This window comes from Lepisosteus oculatus, chromosome 24 (genome assembly GCF_040954835.1).
Source record: "Lepisosteus oculatus isolate fLepOcu1 chromosome 24, fLepOcu1.hap2, whole genome shotgun sequence".
NCBI classification, from domain to species: domain Eukaryota; kingdom Metazoa; phylum Chordata; class Actinopteri; order Semionotiformes; family Lepisosteidae; genus Lepisosteus; species Lepisosteus oculatus.
Window position 1 is genome coordinate 3,084,734 of NC_090719.1, and position 15,227 is coordinate 3,099,960.

The 15,227-nt window shown below is 53.0% G+C and overlaps 1 protein-coding gene across 3 annotated transcripts in view; it reads left to right on the forward strand.

The window, feature by feature from the left end:
* The window catches only part of glipr2 (GLI pathogenesis-related 2), a 28,614-nt gene that overhangs the window by 3,721 nt on the left and 9,666 nt on the right, over positions 1 to 15,227 (forward strand). Inside the window, exons 4-11 of one of the 3 annotated variants that reach the window (XM_069183276.1) lie at positions 2,587 to 2,787; positions 7,632 to 7,658; positions 8,888 to 9,106; positions 9,492 to 9,569; positions 11,082 to 11,240; positions 13,724 to 14,032; positions 14,271 to 14,348; positions 14,468 to 14,725. In XM_069183276.1, the coding sequence (XP_069039377.1) occupies positions 2,769 to 2,787; positions 7,632 to 7,658; positions 8,888 to 9,106; positions 9,492 to 9,569; positions 11,082 to 11,240; positions 13,724 to 14,032; positions 14,271 to 14,348; positions 14,468 to 14,725 (1,147 nt within the window). In that variant the 5' untranslated portion in view covers positions 2,587 to 2,768. Of the gene's footprint in view, positions 1 to 2,586; positions 2,788 to 5,124; positions 5,246 to 5,371; positions 5,747 to 7,631; positions 7,659 to 8,887; positions 9,107 to 9,491; positions 9,570 to 11,081; positions 11,241 to 13,723; positions 14,033 to 14,270; positions 14,349 to 14,467; positions 14,726 to 15,227 lie in introns of those variants that run through there. The other 2 variants (XM_069183275.1, XM_069183277.1) reach the window with 2 other exon arrangements.

A 15,227-nucleotide genomic window follows, 5' to 3' on the forward strand; every position in this document is an offset into this window, starting at 1 on the left:
CATCACTTGCCTTGTCCTCAGCAGGACATTTATTCCCACACTTAAGGTATTACAGGGCTCATGACTGTCTCGCTGTTGCTTTGAATTTCTCCCTGGCTCGACTCCTCACGTCCTCCTCTTCCCTCGCTTCCCGGACCTCCCTGTTGGAGATCCAGTCTCCCGTGTCTTTGCCCACATATCCCCCCCCCCCGGGATCCTTCTCCTCACCCAGACCCCTGCCCCCCTGCAGGGTCGTTCACCCTGGGGGGTTCCACGCCCTCCCTCAGGAGGGACAGAGTTGGAGAGCCTGGAAAAATGCTGGCTCAGAAAGCACATGGCTTTTAATCATGTGTGAGAGTCTTGGGGGGGTTGTTGTTAATAGGGGCAGAAGGCTTGAGACAATGTCCCTGACAATTCTGGGTCCACCAGCAACCAGTGATGGTATTTAAATGGTACAAGCTCTGTGCTTCTTATCTCCTGTATCCCGGGGAGACTTTATTTGGAGTGTCTTGAGCAATTGTCCGCAAAATATTTCTTAAATGCATCTTAGCTTTAATCTTATTTCTTGCAGATGCAGAAATGCATCACCCCTCTCTGTGCAGCACGAGTGTCTGGGACAGAACCTGGCTTTAATTGAATGCAGGCTTCGCCCTTCGTGTTTTGCCCTTAAAACGCATAAAGCTTTTACCCGGCTCTCTGCAACTCCCATTGAGATCCATCTGCTTATAGCAAAGCTTTTACAGCCCAGTGTGCTTCCTTCTTGAGTGTAGGATTTTCGGGAAACGCCTTATGCCGGCTCTTTCATCATATTCACTGGGACAGCGGAATTCTCTTTGAAAATACCCTCCTGGGAAAGCAATTAATGCTGTCTCAAGAGCGCAGTCCTCACCTTCGAGATGAGAATATCAGCAGTGACATGCCCTGTGTAGTTCAGGTAAACATAAGGGATATTTTAAAACCAATTCAACAAGCATTCAGGCAACCAAACATTGCTTGTTTGGGAGAAAAAGAGAAAATAGAATTGCTCTATTTAAAATGAATATATCCCTGAGCCTTCAGCAAACTCGGATCTCTGAAAGCTCCGGTCTCTACATGTACAGTATGTATAAGAGCTGGTCAAAGTGTTCCTTTCACACCAGTCCTGCTGTGAGTATTGAGGGTATCCTTGCCTGGCTGTGGTCTTATCACTTATCAGGCACGAACAGGGCAGCCTCTCTTGTCTGCAGGTCCCCTGGCGCAGGAGGTGTCTAACCTCAGTAGTGACTCTTACTGACTGACTGGGAGACAGTGTCTGTACCCTGCTACACTTCTCTGCACAAATCATATCTTCAGTGCAGGAGACCCCAGCTGGAAATACCCCCAGGAAAAAGCTCTGCATCAAAACAGCATTCATATACCAGCGGGTGAAGGGCATTGCTCTGGTGGAGTCAGAAGTCAGAAGCTACTCGTGAAAAAGACTTTGGTGCTTCTTAGTGTTTGTTGACACATGACTCACATCTTCTAGACAAACAGTTTGAATACATTAAAGAGACACGGAAGTTATGAGGATGCCTAGTTAAAAGTACAGAATCCAAATGGAGTCTTATCTGCAGCTCTGGAAACCTGCTCAAAGAGGAGCAGCGAGACGTTCCCGAGCTCAAGGGGAGAGTCCTCCACTGACAGGTCTGGAGGAACTGGACCTTTTTAGTCTTGAAGAGGGCTGGTCACAAGGAGAGCCGATACCAGCATTCAGACTCCTCACTTTCACTGACCCAGCACACGGCTCCAGAAGGCAGGGTTCAACTTGAGCCGGGGAGGCTGGATGGAAAGCTGAGAAGGAACAGGAAGCACTTCTTCTTTATCCACGGGGCTGTGGAGCAAGCTGCCCAGCCATGTTGGGGGAAACACCCTGGCTTTGGCGGGATGAGGCTCTCTGGGATTCGTTTCCCAAACAATTCTGGCGCTCCCCCCCCCCACCTCTGTTTTGTTACCTTTCGCTCCATGGAGTTTAATGACGAAAGCTGGGGAGGAACATCAACAGCCCAGTTCCGTCCGACTCGGCCGTCATTGGCGCCCCCTCACCCCTGACATCACTTCCTCTCCCGAGAGGAAGTGACTTTCTGCACCCCCACCTCCACCTCTGGAGCCGCCCCTTGGTCACCCCTCATTCTGCATGGAGGGTCCCAGTCTCCTCGTCCTCTGGCCAGGAGGTCGGCCCCTAAACCAAGCGGGTCAAGCCAAACGTTTGCCTAAAACGCCCCATAATCCCCATCATCCTTGGGCGTTGTTGTTCCTTGCACGTGTGAGCGTCGCGGTTTCCGGGCGGGCTCGTGCCCTCCGCCGGTTCGTCCCGCAACACGAACCCGGGTCTCCCGGCGTGACGCCACAGGGAACCAGCCGAGCGAGCTAAAGGAGACCCCCCCCCAACCCAGGCGACTGAGGTCCCTGCTACGCGCAGGGAGGGCGATGACGTCACCGCGCCCGTACGAGCTCCTCCACACATGGTGCAATAATTGATCAACTTTTTCGCAAAGCCTTTATCAGCACCGCTGCAGTGGGTCCGCCACGCCCAGCTCCTGGAGGGGGGGGGGGAAACTAGAACTGAGGGTTTTCTTTCCTGTGTCACAGTAACCACTTCAGAAAGAGGAAGATCGCGGGCTCGCTGGTGACGGCTTGGCTTCCTTCCTCCCTCCTCGCGCCGGGAGGCTGCAGCAGCTTCTCTCCGCTTCGCCTGCTTGCAGTCAAGTCCTAGAGGGGCCAGGCAGTCCGCGGCGCGGGTTCGAGACACCGGGACAGAGCCCGCAGGCACCATGGCGTTCCGCTTCTCAGGTGAGCTGTTTGTGGGGCTCTGTCTTTTAAAAGGGAAGGAAAGCAGCAGGTGCATTGTGTAGCTGCAGACCCTCATGGTGTCCCCCCCCCGCTAGCGTGCAGCAGGCTAGGTCTGTATCGCTCTTGGAAGCAGGAAGCGCTCACTATCTCCAACAGGCAATGCACGCACACACACACACACGCCGCCTCGACCGCGCCAGGACGGTTATCTTGCAAAGGCCAAGTCTTTTCGGCGCTCACCCCCACCACGTCCCGTTTCAAAGACCGGGGGACTTGTCGGGCCAAATGGGGAAAAAAAGAATTATCTCGCCCGGCCCTCCCGGGTTGGACTCGGTCCTCCCAAGGCAACAGCCCCACCTCCGGGGGGCACTGTTCTGCCCACCAAGTTATGTTATCGCAACAACTTCAAATGCACCCTGTGCTTGTGGAGGGTGTTTAAGCCCTAGAATAATAAAGACCTACCTACTGAGCACATGTTACTTTCTGTTCCTTAGCATACACTAATAAATATGCATATACAGTATATACTAAGTTATTTAATGAACCTTTCTTTTATATACACAAATATATGCATATGCATAAAGTATACATGTCTTTTGCATGTAAGTCAGTTACTTTTCTGGAATACCCTGCCTGGCACAAATATCCTAGAGAGAAAGGTAATAGTTGTTGTCAGTCTGGGTCTGAACTGAACTGATGTGGAAAAACCTGAGCTCTGAATTTTCCTGGAACTAGCTCTGGCCAGAGAGAAGGGGGTTACGTTATTTTTTCTATCGCAGAGCTGGCCACAGCCCCCCAAACGCAGTCGCTTGTCCGGTTGGCAAATAACGAAAACGCAACCGAGTCGTCAATCGGAGGGCCTGTCTGACATGCTGCAAGCTCTGCTTCCTCTTCCTCTGTGCTCCCTGGCTTCGTGGCGGGCGTTGACGAATGCCAGGCGAGCGAGGAGCTCCGGGTACGAGAGTCTGTTACCGCTCTGCAGCTCACCACTGCCCCCTGTAGCCCCTCCCCCCTCAAACTCCTACAGGGTAGCAGCTCCTGCAGGGTGGGCTCACTGACACTGAGCTCTTTTCAATGCATTCAAAGGATCACTTGAGAGCAGAAGCTCGGACCCAATGGGGATTTGCCTATGCAAATATAACCCTGCGCCGCCAGCCACCACTACAGAGGCAGGAGAGGAACTGGCTGGAAACGAAAGAGAAAACTTTCCGCATTGTGCACGAGGTTGGAATGAGTAAACCGATCCACCTGCCCTGTCTCTACCCAATTTGTATTTAGAAGGACCAGTTCACTTGTAGAGAGGGGCTGGGTGGCTCCTGTTTCCCCCTCCCTCACGGCGTGTCACAAGCTTTTATTGTAGTGTGCTGTGTTGTATAATCTTTTGTTGTCTCGCACAGTGTTGGACAGCCTAACGGGCTTCGTTGCGTGTTAAATACACAAATTCCTGTAGGTCTGTAGAGGACAGGAACGACCTATTCCACAGCCAGGTAGCACAGACAGCGTCTCCACGCTGGGGCCCTGTCGGAGTTCGGGCTCTAAATTTCCCAAACCTGGGAACCCCGATGACAGTTGTCTGTGGGACTGTGGGCACACCCATGCAGGCAATTAATTTTTTTTTTTTTAAAGCGTGGGGCTGCAACAGAAGGATCGGGTTGCTAATTGCAGTGGTTAAAGTGTTTTGTTGGTGAGAAACCGACGCCGTAGGATCAGAAGAAACGCATGACATGCCTTCCTCTGGCCGCAGACAGTTTTCCGTCAACAAGGAAAATGCATTGCAACCCCCTGACAAACCCATCCGAAACTGTTTCACAACGAGGCCCCTATCCAATTGAACCATCTAATCGACAGGTTGTATCATTCCCTCCCGGCCTGCAAGAGAGACGCCGACGCAGGTCCAGCCTCTCTGCCCCTCACAGACAAGCAGTTCGAGCTCAGGTTTCCTGTCGTTATCCTCACACACAGGTATAGGGCACTGGTACAGACCTGCTGTTTTGCTATACTGAGTGTCGGTCTCTGTCCAGCCCCACAGGTCTGTCTGTCTCTCTGTCATGTTGCTACCTGGTGTTTGATGATGGCGATTTCTCCACCATCAACATAAATGTGGAGGGTGGAGGGGCCGCCACCAGATCTCCGAGACGTGTGCTTAATTGCATCACGAATGCCGAGACCAGCTGGGTCAGTGAGTCTTCCAAAGGACAGATCAGAGCAGCATTAATGTGTGTGTGTGTGTGGCACTGGGGGGGGGGGTGCCAGGGTGGATGTCTTTTTTTGAGATGAGTCTCCACCTTGTGCAGGGGAGGGGAGGGGGGGGGACGGGCTGTCAGAGTGAATATATAGCACTGCAGTGCTTGGATGAGAGCACAGCCACAGAGGAAGAGAGAGAGCTCAGCCCAGAACGGAGAGAGAGAGAGAGAGCTGTCACAGGCTGAACAGGGACGCGCACCAAGCTGCTACACAGGTGTGTAACGGCGACGAGTGGGGTGGGAGATGTATAGACACAACGCCAGAGCAGGGGGGTGGAGGGTGGGGAGGTTAGCTGCATGAGAGGCTGGAAAGCATGCTTTGAGCTCCGGCTTTCAAATGCACAATCCTTGTTTAGCTTGCAGGCACCAGTCTGCAGTTCTGCAGAAGCACTGGAATGCAGCGCACAGCAGGGTCATGCACGGGGACTGGCAAGAGGGATATATACCTTCCCGGAGCTTGCGGTGGTGCGTTTTGGAGTTGCGCGGGAGCACGTTTTCAGACTCCTGTGCGGCGGACACCTGTAGGCGCGAGTTATGTGGCTGACGGCGCGTTGCACGAAGCGATTGATCCGCGAGGCTGGCTGGATCAAGAGTGATCGGCGCCGTCCCTGTGTCCCTGCGCCCCCAGGTGCTAACACAGCCGGAGCAACGCTCCGACCCCTTCCTGGGGAGCAGAGCATGGGCAGCCCTGTCCGTCTGATCAGAGAAGTCTGTCGGTGGGTCTCCTGAGGGTGCTCTCAGCTGCAATTAAGCTCGTTTGGACAGCCTGCTGTTATGAGATTACCCTTCCTTTCAGCGAGCGATTAGCCCTTAACCACAGTTTCTGGAGCTGGAAAGGTGCGTGTTCGTGCAACACGAGTGAGCGCGCAGCCAGATGCATTCTTAATAAGGGCTGGGCATGTTTTGCGAGTACATGTGTGTACGCCGTGCCTTCGGGATGAGCAGGGGAGCTGGTGCACATGCCCTCACGCGAGTAAAGGCTGCTGAAGTATTCCGTTCTCCTCCGTGTCCTGCGCTGCTTCTGCTTAGGGTGCATGATTGATTAAAAAAACACTGTCTGTCACCGATGGCGCCCATCGAGGTGAGTGAGGAGAAACGAGAATGGGCAGGCAAAAACGATCGGAGTCGGCGCGAGAAATGCCAGTTGCACCTCCTTTGAGATGTGCAGGTTGTTTTTTTTCATCTAGACACCCTGCTTCCTCTGCCGGCTCTGGGCTGCGAAGTCTGAGCACCTCACCTCTGCAGGGTCTCGCCCCGGTGGGCGCAAGATTCCTGCGGTGTGGCAGTTGTCGGCCGGCGGTGGGAGCAGTGCATTCTTTCAACTTGTTTTTACAGTTCTGCTGCACCCGAGTCCCGTTTCTCAATAGGGCGCCGTCACCTTCGTGCAGGCGCTGAATGCGCGAGCAGATAATGGCCAAAAACCTCAGGCAGGGCTGTGGCGTGGGATGGCCCTTAGAAGGGGGTTATCTCCTTGTCCAGATACGGAGCGGCGCACCTGCGGTGCAGAGAGTAAGGCAGGTGATCGCTGGGTGCTCCGAAGTCCCTGAAGTCCCAACGCCACCAGCAGTGGAAAAAAACAACAAATCAGTTTTTTGTAAGACTCATCTCAAACTTGCTAGACAAAATATTGGCAATCAGAAGCAATCCCCATGGCCAGATTGTAGTGTCCCTCCAGCGTGCTTCCTGACAGATTCAGACACTCCGTGAGCTGAGGTTCACCGTGGCCCCCTGCCTCCAGGGCTAAAAAAGCTGGTCGACAGTGTCACAAGTGCCCCACCCACGCCCACAGTCGGGCTTTACGACCTGGGCCGTCCCATCTCTGGCCGGGGACTCTGTTTGTTCAGTGTGTCACAATGCAATCAGGCTGGCGTGCCCGGCAGGTACCGCCCAGACACTAGTGACCCAGTGTGTCTGTGTGTGAGTGAGTGTGTGTGAGTGAGTGTTCCTGCTGGGTTCATGCCTTCAGCAGTCAGTCTCGGTTTGGGACATCACTCCTGTTTCTCCAACACCTGTCTTCACTCTCTGACTGACTGACCGACCGACCTGCAGGGCCCCACGACTCCCAGCGCTGCCCGAGCTCACTTGCCGGACTCCTGCCTTCTTCAAACGAAGCGCTAGAGAACGTGGGTGAGCCCTCGGTGTGCTTATCCACAGGACGTGGATCGATCAACTCCCCAGGGTGTCTCGTCTGTCAGATTTTTAACAATGGGCTTCGATTCATTTCTTTTTTCGTGCTGAGTGCTCTTGTGTTCTGCGAAGCAGGCCGTGCTCTGTTCTGTGTGCCTCTCTATCTGTGTTTGATCTGGGGCGAGTTCCGTAGTACTGCAATGCGAGCTGCTCGTGTTGACATTAGAGATACAGAATGAAAATTACAGGTTATCAGGTGCTCCCGTGCATGTTTGACCCTAATCGCTTTTCCTGAGAAGCAGAGAAAATGTTAACCAGAGAAAGGATTGTGTCACTTTCTGTTTTCCAGTGTGGTTCGTGCCTGATCACACTGCTGAGTAAACCTCCCACAAGCAGCCCCAGCCCAGCGCTAAGTTAACATTTGTCTTTTTTTGTTTAACGTTTGTTTTATGTTTGTTTTTGTTTTTTTGGCAGTTTTCCGGAAAACCAAAGGCATGGCTGGTGAGTTCGACTTTTCTCTCCTGCTTTGGTCTCTGACCGTGCTCCCGAGCTCGGATAGAGGGAAAGAGCAACAGGATCTGGGGTCTCCGGCCCCTTAGAAAATGTGCAGTCCTGAAGTTGTACTGCAGTGAGAATTCTCCCGATCATTAAGAGATTCAATCTGCAGTGTGAAGGCATGCTGTCGTTATATGTTCCATATAATTCCTGGGAATCGTAGGATTGTTCAAATGGGAGTTTAGAGACTGCCGGCATGAGTTTAACCCCAAATTACCTGTGCGGTACTGACGTCATTCCTGATCGATATTCAGTTTTCAATCTAAAATTTATCATTAACATCACTTTATTGGCCCTGTACAATTTCTCGCATTAGGAATTCGTCTTTTCGCAGACCCCAGCTTGCTCTCCATGAGACACACAGACAGGGAGAGAAGCTGGGGGTCAGAGCGCAGGGTCAGCCATTTATACAGCGTCCCTGGAGCAGCTGGGGTGAAGGGCCTGGCTCAGGGGCCCAACGGAGTAGGATTCCTCTGCCAGCTGCAGGATTTGAACCGGCAACCTTCCAGCCACAGGCGCAGATCCTGAGCCACAGAGCTATATTCACTCAAGACCTTATCCTTCAAAGCACGAGCTTGGAGGTTAACTAAGTGTTTAGCATCAGCGCCGTTGTTCAGATCGTGTCTGTTTAATTTTGGGGTGAGGAGGGCTGCGTGCTTATTGAAAGCAGGGGTGCTTCGTGAACGCGATGATAAAGGGGTTTTGCGACCCCCGACTTACTGCAGTAAGATATGGTTAAAATGAGTTCAGTGAAGAGCAGGGAAAGCCAGGACAGACTCGGACTGCTGTGGCAGGGCATGATGGGATGGTGAGCCATTCTAAAAGTGCAAATGCACCATGATGACCCATCACAAGGCCCAGAAGGAGCTGTATCTGTAGTCGTCTCAGCTCACTGCAATGAGCCATTTCACCGACATTTTCTATACCAGCCCTGCAAGCTGGGATTGAAGACTCAATGTGATTTGGAATGCTGTAGGCCACCACTGAACCTAACAACTGGAAGTCTCCGAAACTTCAACACAAACCCCATTTACACACACAACACCTGCCTGTAATCCGGCAGCCCAGACGGTTTTTTTTCCATGCTTGTTATCAACGGCTTCCTGCACAGTGCAAACGCCGGGGGTGTATGTCAATCAGACCCTGAGCTCTGTGTTCTGTCTGTGTGTGTTCAGACAACAAGCTGTCCAGCTTTGACAAGGAGTTCCTGGACACCCACAATGACTACAGGAAGAAGCACGGGGCCCCTCCCCTGACCCTGAGCCGGGAGCTGAGTAAGACAGCGCAGGCCTGGGCCGACCACCTGCTGTCAATCAAAACCCTGCAGCACAGCGAGACCAAGAACGGCGAGAACGTCTACTACGCCTGGAGCTCCGCCCCCAAGAAGCTCACAGGTACCGGCTGATTGGCTGAGCCGCCACCCAGCCCTTTCATTCACGATTTACTGAGACCTGCCGGAAAATGAGTACAGGTTTTGGATGCATACCAAATATCTTTTTTTTTTAACCATTACTTCCAATATATATGCATAACCAAGCAATGGACAAAAAACATAGTCCTTTCACATGATACCGTTGAGCAACAAAGTTTGCTTCTGTTGTAGACTGTATAAGCCTGTACTATTGAGAAAATTTGAATTTTGTTGGGGGGGGGGGGGAGTTGAGTTTAGCTCTTGTGGGGGCGATGTGCCAACGTTTTACTGTCAGTCTTCACTGGTGTGTGGCATCAGTGTTGCCTCTTGTGCTCAAAGCTCTTCTCCTTTGTGTGTCTCTGGTGCAGGGAAGGAGGCAGTGGACAGCTGGTACAGTGAGATCAAGGACTACGACTTCAACAACCCTGGATTTCAAAGCAACACTGGTAAGGCAGGGGAGCAACGGGCCTGCATCTTTTTATTAGAATAATCTGTTAACCTGGGAGATAATGCCCAGAGCAGAAAATCACACAGTTGATGTGACTGAGTAATGGTTAATAAGTAAAAATGGTACCGGAGAGGTTTATCCAGTCTTCAAGCCCGGGCTTGTTCAACCCTGGGTCGTGGGATAAGGTGGTCAGATTGGCTGGTAGGTTACAGATTTCTCAGCCTGGGCGTCAGTCTTCTGGATGCTTGCAGGCATGTGTAGTCAGAGAGCCCCCACCAGGTGGCGCCAAAGCCCCCATCAGGAAGTGTGGTGGTGTGTACACGTGAAAGGGTCAAGGAGCAGGCAGGCTGGAAGGAGGTTGTTGCCTGCTCTTTCACAGAACAGGAGTCGCTACTGTGAGCCGGGGCTTTGAGAAACAACTGCAGATTCCACTTCCCAAAACCGAATTGTTAAAGAAAACTAACTCCGTGTTTGCAGCAAAACATACAGCACTATGTAGATACCGCACTGTTTCTCCTAATTCCATTGGCAGGTGAAACATCACTTTTACTTTTAGCCTCACAATAATTCAAATCCCATAAATGGAGCACTTATTTCACTTGAGCAAACAGAGGGCTCAGTGGACAGAACAGCAGAGGAAACACTTGTTCGCTAGTCACTGCAGGTGGATGCTGCACATTGGTGGTGGTAGTGGGATTCCCCATTACCTGTAAAGCGCTTTGAGTGGAGAGTCCAGAAAAGCGCTATATAAGTGTAAGCAATTATTATTAATTATTACACCGCCAGGATTAAACAAATGTTGGTGCCGCTGGACATGGGTGGGCTCCAGTTCGGGGCAGTGCTGCTCAACAGCGCCCCCTACGCAAAGGAGACTGAGAACTAGCAGTGCTGTCAGCGAGGGCTGTGTCCGTCCAGTGACCTCCAGCTGGGACCCGGGTCAGAGGAAGGCAGCACTTGTGCTGTACAAGGGCCGAGAGAGTGAACTGAACTCACCAGCACCGGGCTGTGGTCTTAATGCGAGTGCAGGGAGGGAGTCATGAAAAGAACAGGCCCACTAAAAAGAGTCTCAAAACAAAAGCCACAGACGGCGGTCTTTTTAAAGGGCACACCAGAGTGACACCAGTTAGTTTCTTTAGATTTCCAGTCCGTGCTTTCAAACTTTATTTATATAGCTTTTGACTCAATTCCAAAGCATCTGGGCTAAAGCAAACCTGTGGGTCCTGTTTGTAAGTCTTTCTTTATTGTCGGCTCTCAGTTTCAGGCACCCATAGTAACTTTAAGGTATCTTAGTGTGGGCTGCTCTAAGCTCAGCTCACGAGGAGAGTTTGTTAGACCCTCAGCTCCTCTTTCCTGGTGTGGCAGTCATATAAACAGCCGGGTACAATCATCATAATTTCTTTCTTGGAAGCACAAAATGGATCAGTAAGGTGTTCACAGCTCCTCTGGGAGGTGAGAGGTGGACATTTGTGCACCAGTGTGACGCCACAGCGCCCCCTGCTGTTCCCCGCAGGGCACTTCACCCAGGTGGTGTGGAAGTCTTCGCTGGAGGTGGGCGTGGGGCAGGCCACGGATGGGAACACCGTCTTTGTGGTGGGCCAGTACAGCCCGGCGGGGAACATCAGCAACCCGGGGTACTTCGAGAAGAACGTCCTGCCCCTGGGCACCCCAGGTAACCCCACATGGAGCACGATAAATAAGGAGAAATGGATGCATGTAGTGGCAATGCATGGCTTAGTACTCCTGTTACAGTGGGATAGCAAACGGTTCTTTCTAGTTTCTTGCAAGCCACAGTTGCCATTATATCAAGAGAACATTTTCTTCCAAGATCTTTAGTTGACTTTCTTGGTCTGTGCCGCTCCCCCCCACCCCGTTAATAAAAGCTCCTAACAGCCTCCCCTCTCTCAGGCTTTTGCACAGTCAGTGTTAAGTTACCCCCCACTCCATCCAGGAAGAGGAATCAGAGTGTGGCTCCTGAGGTACCGCACTCTGAGCTAGTGGGCGTGACGTGGAAGCAGGGCTCTCCCTGTGCCTGTCTCCTCCTCTGCCTGGTGCTAACCCTAACCAGCACTGGACTCCGCTGGAGTCCGGCCTGCGATGACTAACCTGGCCGCCACTGGCCGCGCAGACACCCCTGACTCACCAGTCTCCGTTCCGTGTCTTTTTCCCCAGTCGATTAGAAGGTGGTGCAATTCACAGCTGGCAGAGACGCTGGAGAGGAGACGGCGTGGTGGCCGTCCTGCAGAGACGAACCTGCCAGCTTACACACCATGCCAGCTTGGTCCTGCCCCCCCCCCCGTCTCCTGGTCCATCCAGGACTGATAGTTTGACTTCTCGTTAATGAAAGCAACCTTTTCCAGGGGTGCACACGCTGGGTCTACAGTATCAAAGGCGAACCACTCACAAGGCAACGAAAATCCCTGACCTGCGGAAGGCCAGAGGCCACATTTGTTTCAAAGAGCGAGTGATGGGTTCAATTAAGCAATTAAGGGCTCAGTGCGAACCCGTTCCAGAAGGTCAGAGTCTGTGCACCCCTAATTTAGCCCCTGCATTTAATCTTTTATAACCTTTTTATGTCGATTTTGTATCGTACTCCCTGTCTATATTGTATACTAGTAAAGACAATAAATAATGCATAATAAATTCTTCTTTTATATAAATGAGCGAAATAGCACCTTGTGTCTGGTCACCTCCCCTGCCCACAAAGACAGGGTCTCTCTTGTCGGCTCACTGCACAGGCCTGTCTTGGTGCACAGACAAGCAGACCTGCAGGTTCACCCCGTGATCAGTGCTGTGCAGACATTGCAAACTCCGCCCTTTCAGGCGTCTCAGAGAGTGGTCTTATGGGGTATCTCCTACAGCACCCAGGGACTTTCTTAACGTATCAGGTTTACAAAATGAAAGCCAGGCACCACCACAGCATCTAAGAGGACTGTGTCCTCCCCTCCTTCAGGGAATGAGCTCTGCTCTCGGCTCTCTTAGTGCCCACGGGCATACTGTGCGGGAATGGGTCTATTCAAATACAGCCACCTGCATACCTGACACCCAGCCACTCTGAAATCCCAAAGTCTCAGTTAAGTCCACTGCAGTTTCTACCACTGACTCACATATAAGAGTTCTCCTCTTTCCCATGTCTCTGCCCTGCTGCTCCCGAGCTCTTGTGGGCACGCCTGGTGGCACTGCCTCACCTCCTCCACGCCAGATCTGTGGTTTGAAAATGAAAACGGCCGCTTCAAAATGCGTGCAACGCAGGCATGTTTAAAGGTTGCTATTTTAAAAGCAGGCATTCGTATAAGCATTGACGTGGGTGCTTGGGAAGCATAGCTTTTCCATCAGAGTATAGCAGTGCACACTGCTCCTAAGCACCGACGTGCTTTTTAATATGTCTGGGAAGTGTCGCTCTCAAAGTCTGCTCTGTCTGGGTCCGATTGATTCAGTCTGTTTCCCTGACAACAGCGGAATGCTGTTCCCAGTCGCCTCCCTATCTCCCTGACGACGGCGCCAGCTTCCCCTCCTTGGAGCTGCAGGGCTCTGGTGCAATAGGGACACCTCCCTTAAAACCCCCCAATGAACCCCTTGACATTAGCATTTTCAGCAGCACGCCCTTTAGGAGGGTTTGAAGCAGGTTAGGGTGGGGGTTAAGATCAGCACCTACAGTGAGTTCAAAGATAAAGCAAAATTCGGCAACAAGTTTACCCCCGTTAGGTCTCATCGGCACGACGTAGCAAACTGTGACCAGTGCTTGCAGCTCGCAATGAACTCCCTTCTTCGCGGGGTTGTAAATCCCCAGCCGGGATGCTCAGAACAGCATCCCTTGTTTTTAAATTCATGACAACACAGAGAGGTCTCTGAAACTCTTCCACATCCTGTCGTAGCTACTGTACTGCACCATGAGCCTGCTGAGCAAAGAGAGTGACATTCCCCAAAAAAGCTGGAAGTCAGGAAGCGCTGGGAACTTGAGCCCTATGTCCCTTCACCCTTGGTGGTCTCGTGGAATGAAGTCTCCCATTGTTAATTGGGAAGGGCGTCTTCAATTCCCTTGAGTGGGGGGGTGAATCTGGTGCTGATCAAAGTTTTGGGGAGACACACATCGTGCCAGCTGTACCCCAGCACCGCTGCAGGCGTGTCACTGTGACGTGTGCTTCTGTTTTCCAGCGGGAGAGACCGGGGGGCCGGCGAAGCCCCCCGTCAGGAGCAAAAGCCCCTCCCAGATCCAACAGGATGCTCCCCGCCCCTCTCCCTCCCCCGCCGACACCTCCCGCTTCCAGAAGGAGGCGCTGGAGGCCCACAATGCCCGGCGGCGGCTGCACGCGGCCCCCCCGCTGCGGCTGGACCCCGCCCTGTGCCGGCAGGCGCAGGAGTGGGCCGATCGCCTGCTCTCGCTGCGGGTGCTGCAGCACAGCGACACCGGCCTGGGGGAGAACATCTGGCACAAGTGGAGCTCCAACAGGGCCGAGGCCTCCGGTGAGACGCCCCGGACCCGGCGCTGGGCCCGCTGCCCTCCCGCTGGGACAGGCGTGGGGGAGCATGGGAAATAACTGCTCGCTGGGGGGGGGGAGGATGATGGGAAAACCGTAGAAAGGGCGAAATCTCCAGCGCGCGTTCGCCGTGCCGATCGCTGGTAAGGGAGTGAGGAGGGGGGTGCCTGGAGGTGACGGGGCGCTCGCAGCTCTGATCGGGGTGTCCTGTGCTGTGCCTGCAGGAGAGGAAGCCGTGGAGTCCTGGTACGGCGAGATCAAGGACTACGACTTCAGCAGGCCGGGCTTCTCCACCAACACAGGTCGGCCTTAGCTCCCGATGCCTCGATCTGCCGGCCGTTGCGTCCCGCACACATCACCGAATTGTGACCTGCGGTTACCTATCCCATCACCCCTCCTGTCCCCCCCCCCCCCCCCGCAGGCCACTTCACCCAGGTGGTGTGGAGAGACTCTCAGGAGCTGGGCATCGCCAAGGCGACGGACGGGAAAGGGATGGCGTTTGTGGTGGCGCGGTACCAGCCGGCCGGGAACATCACCAACGCGGGCTACTTCGAGAAGAACGTGCTGCCACCAGGGGCGAAGCCTCCGGAGGCCGCCAGCAAGGGCGCAGGACTGAAGCCCCAACTTCAGAGCCGCCCAGGGCAGAGAAATGGGCAGCAGGCGGATGGCAGCGCCCCTGGTAAGGGCATCTTTACTTGAGGATGGACAGCATAGTAGAGCAGAGTCCTGCTGGGTCAAACTACTTCAGAATCTTTTAAGTGTCTTCCTTCCTGTTAACGTATCGGCAGAGGTGAAAAAACACGAATGTCTCCCGTTTAACGTAGTGAAGTCCTGATCACACCAAAGGCGAGCGGAAGCATTTGGCCTGAAGAAAACATGTTTTTGTTCTGTTCTTTTGCTTTTCGTGGCTCTATGATAAAACCTAGCAGTTCTATCTGGAGATTTGCATGTGTTCGGTGAACATTAGCAAATGGCTCAAGCTACTTACAGCGGGACAGGGGGGAGACCCGACTGTGCACGGGTGAAAGAGAGGCACCACGATCTTGATCGCTCCTGAGCTCCGTCTTGTGTAACACAGTGAAAAACACCTGGTGTCGACTGCGGCTCACAGCCTTCCCTGAAGAACGTGTGTCGTTTCGTCTCTCTACTTTATCATCATATATCCCTCAAATAAATTGATC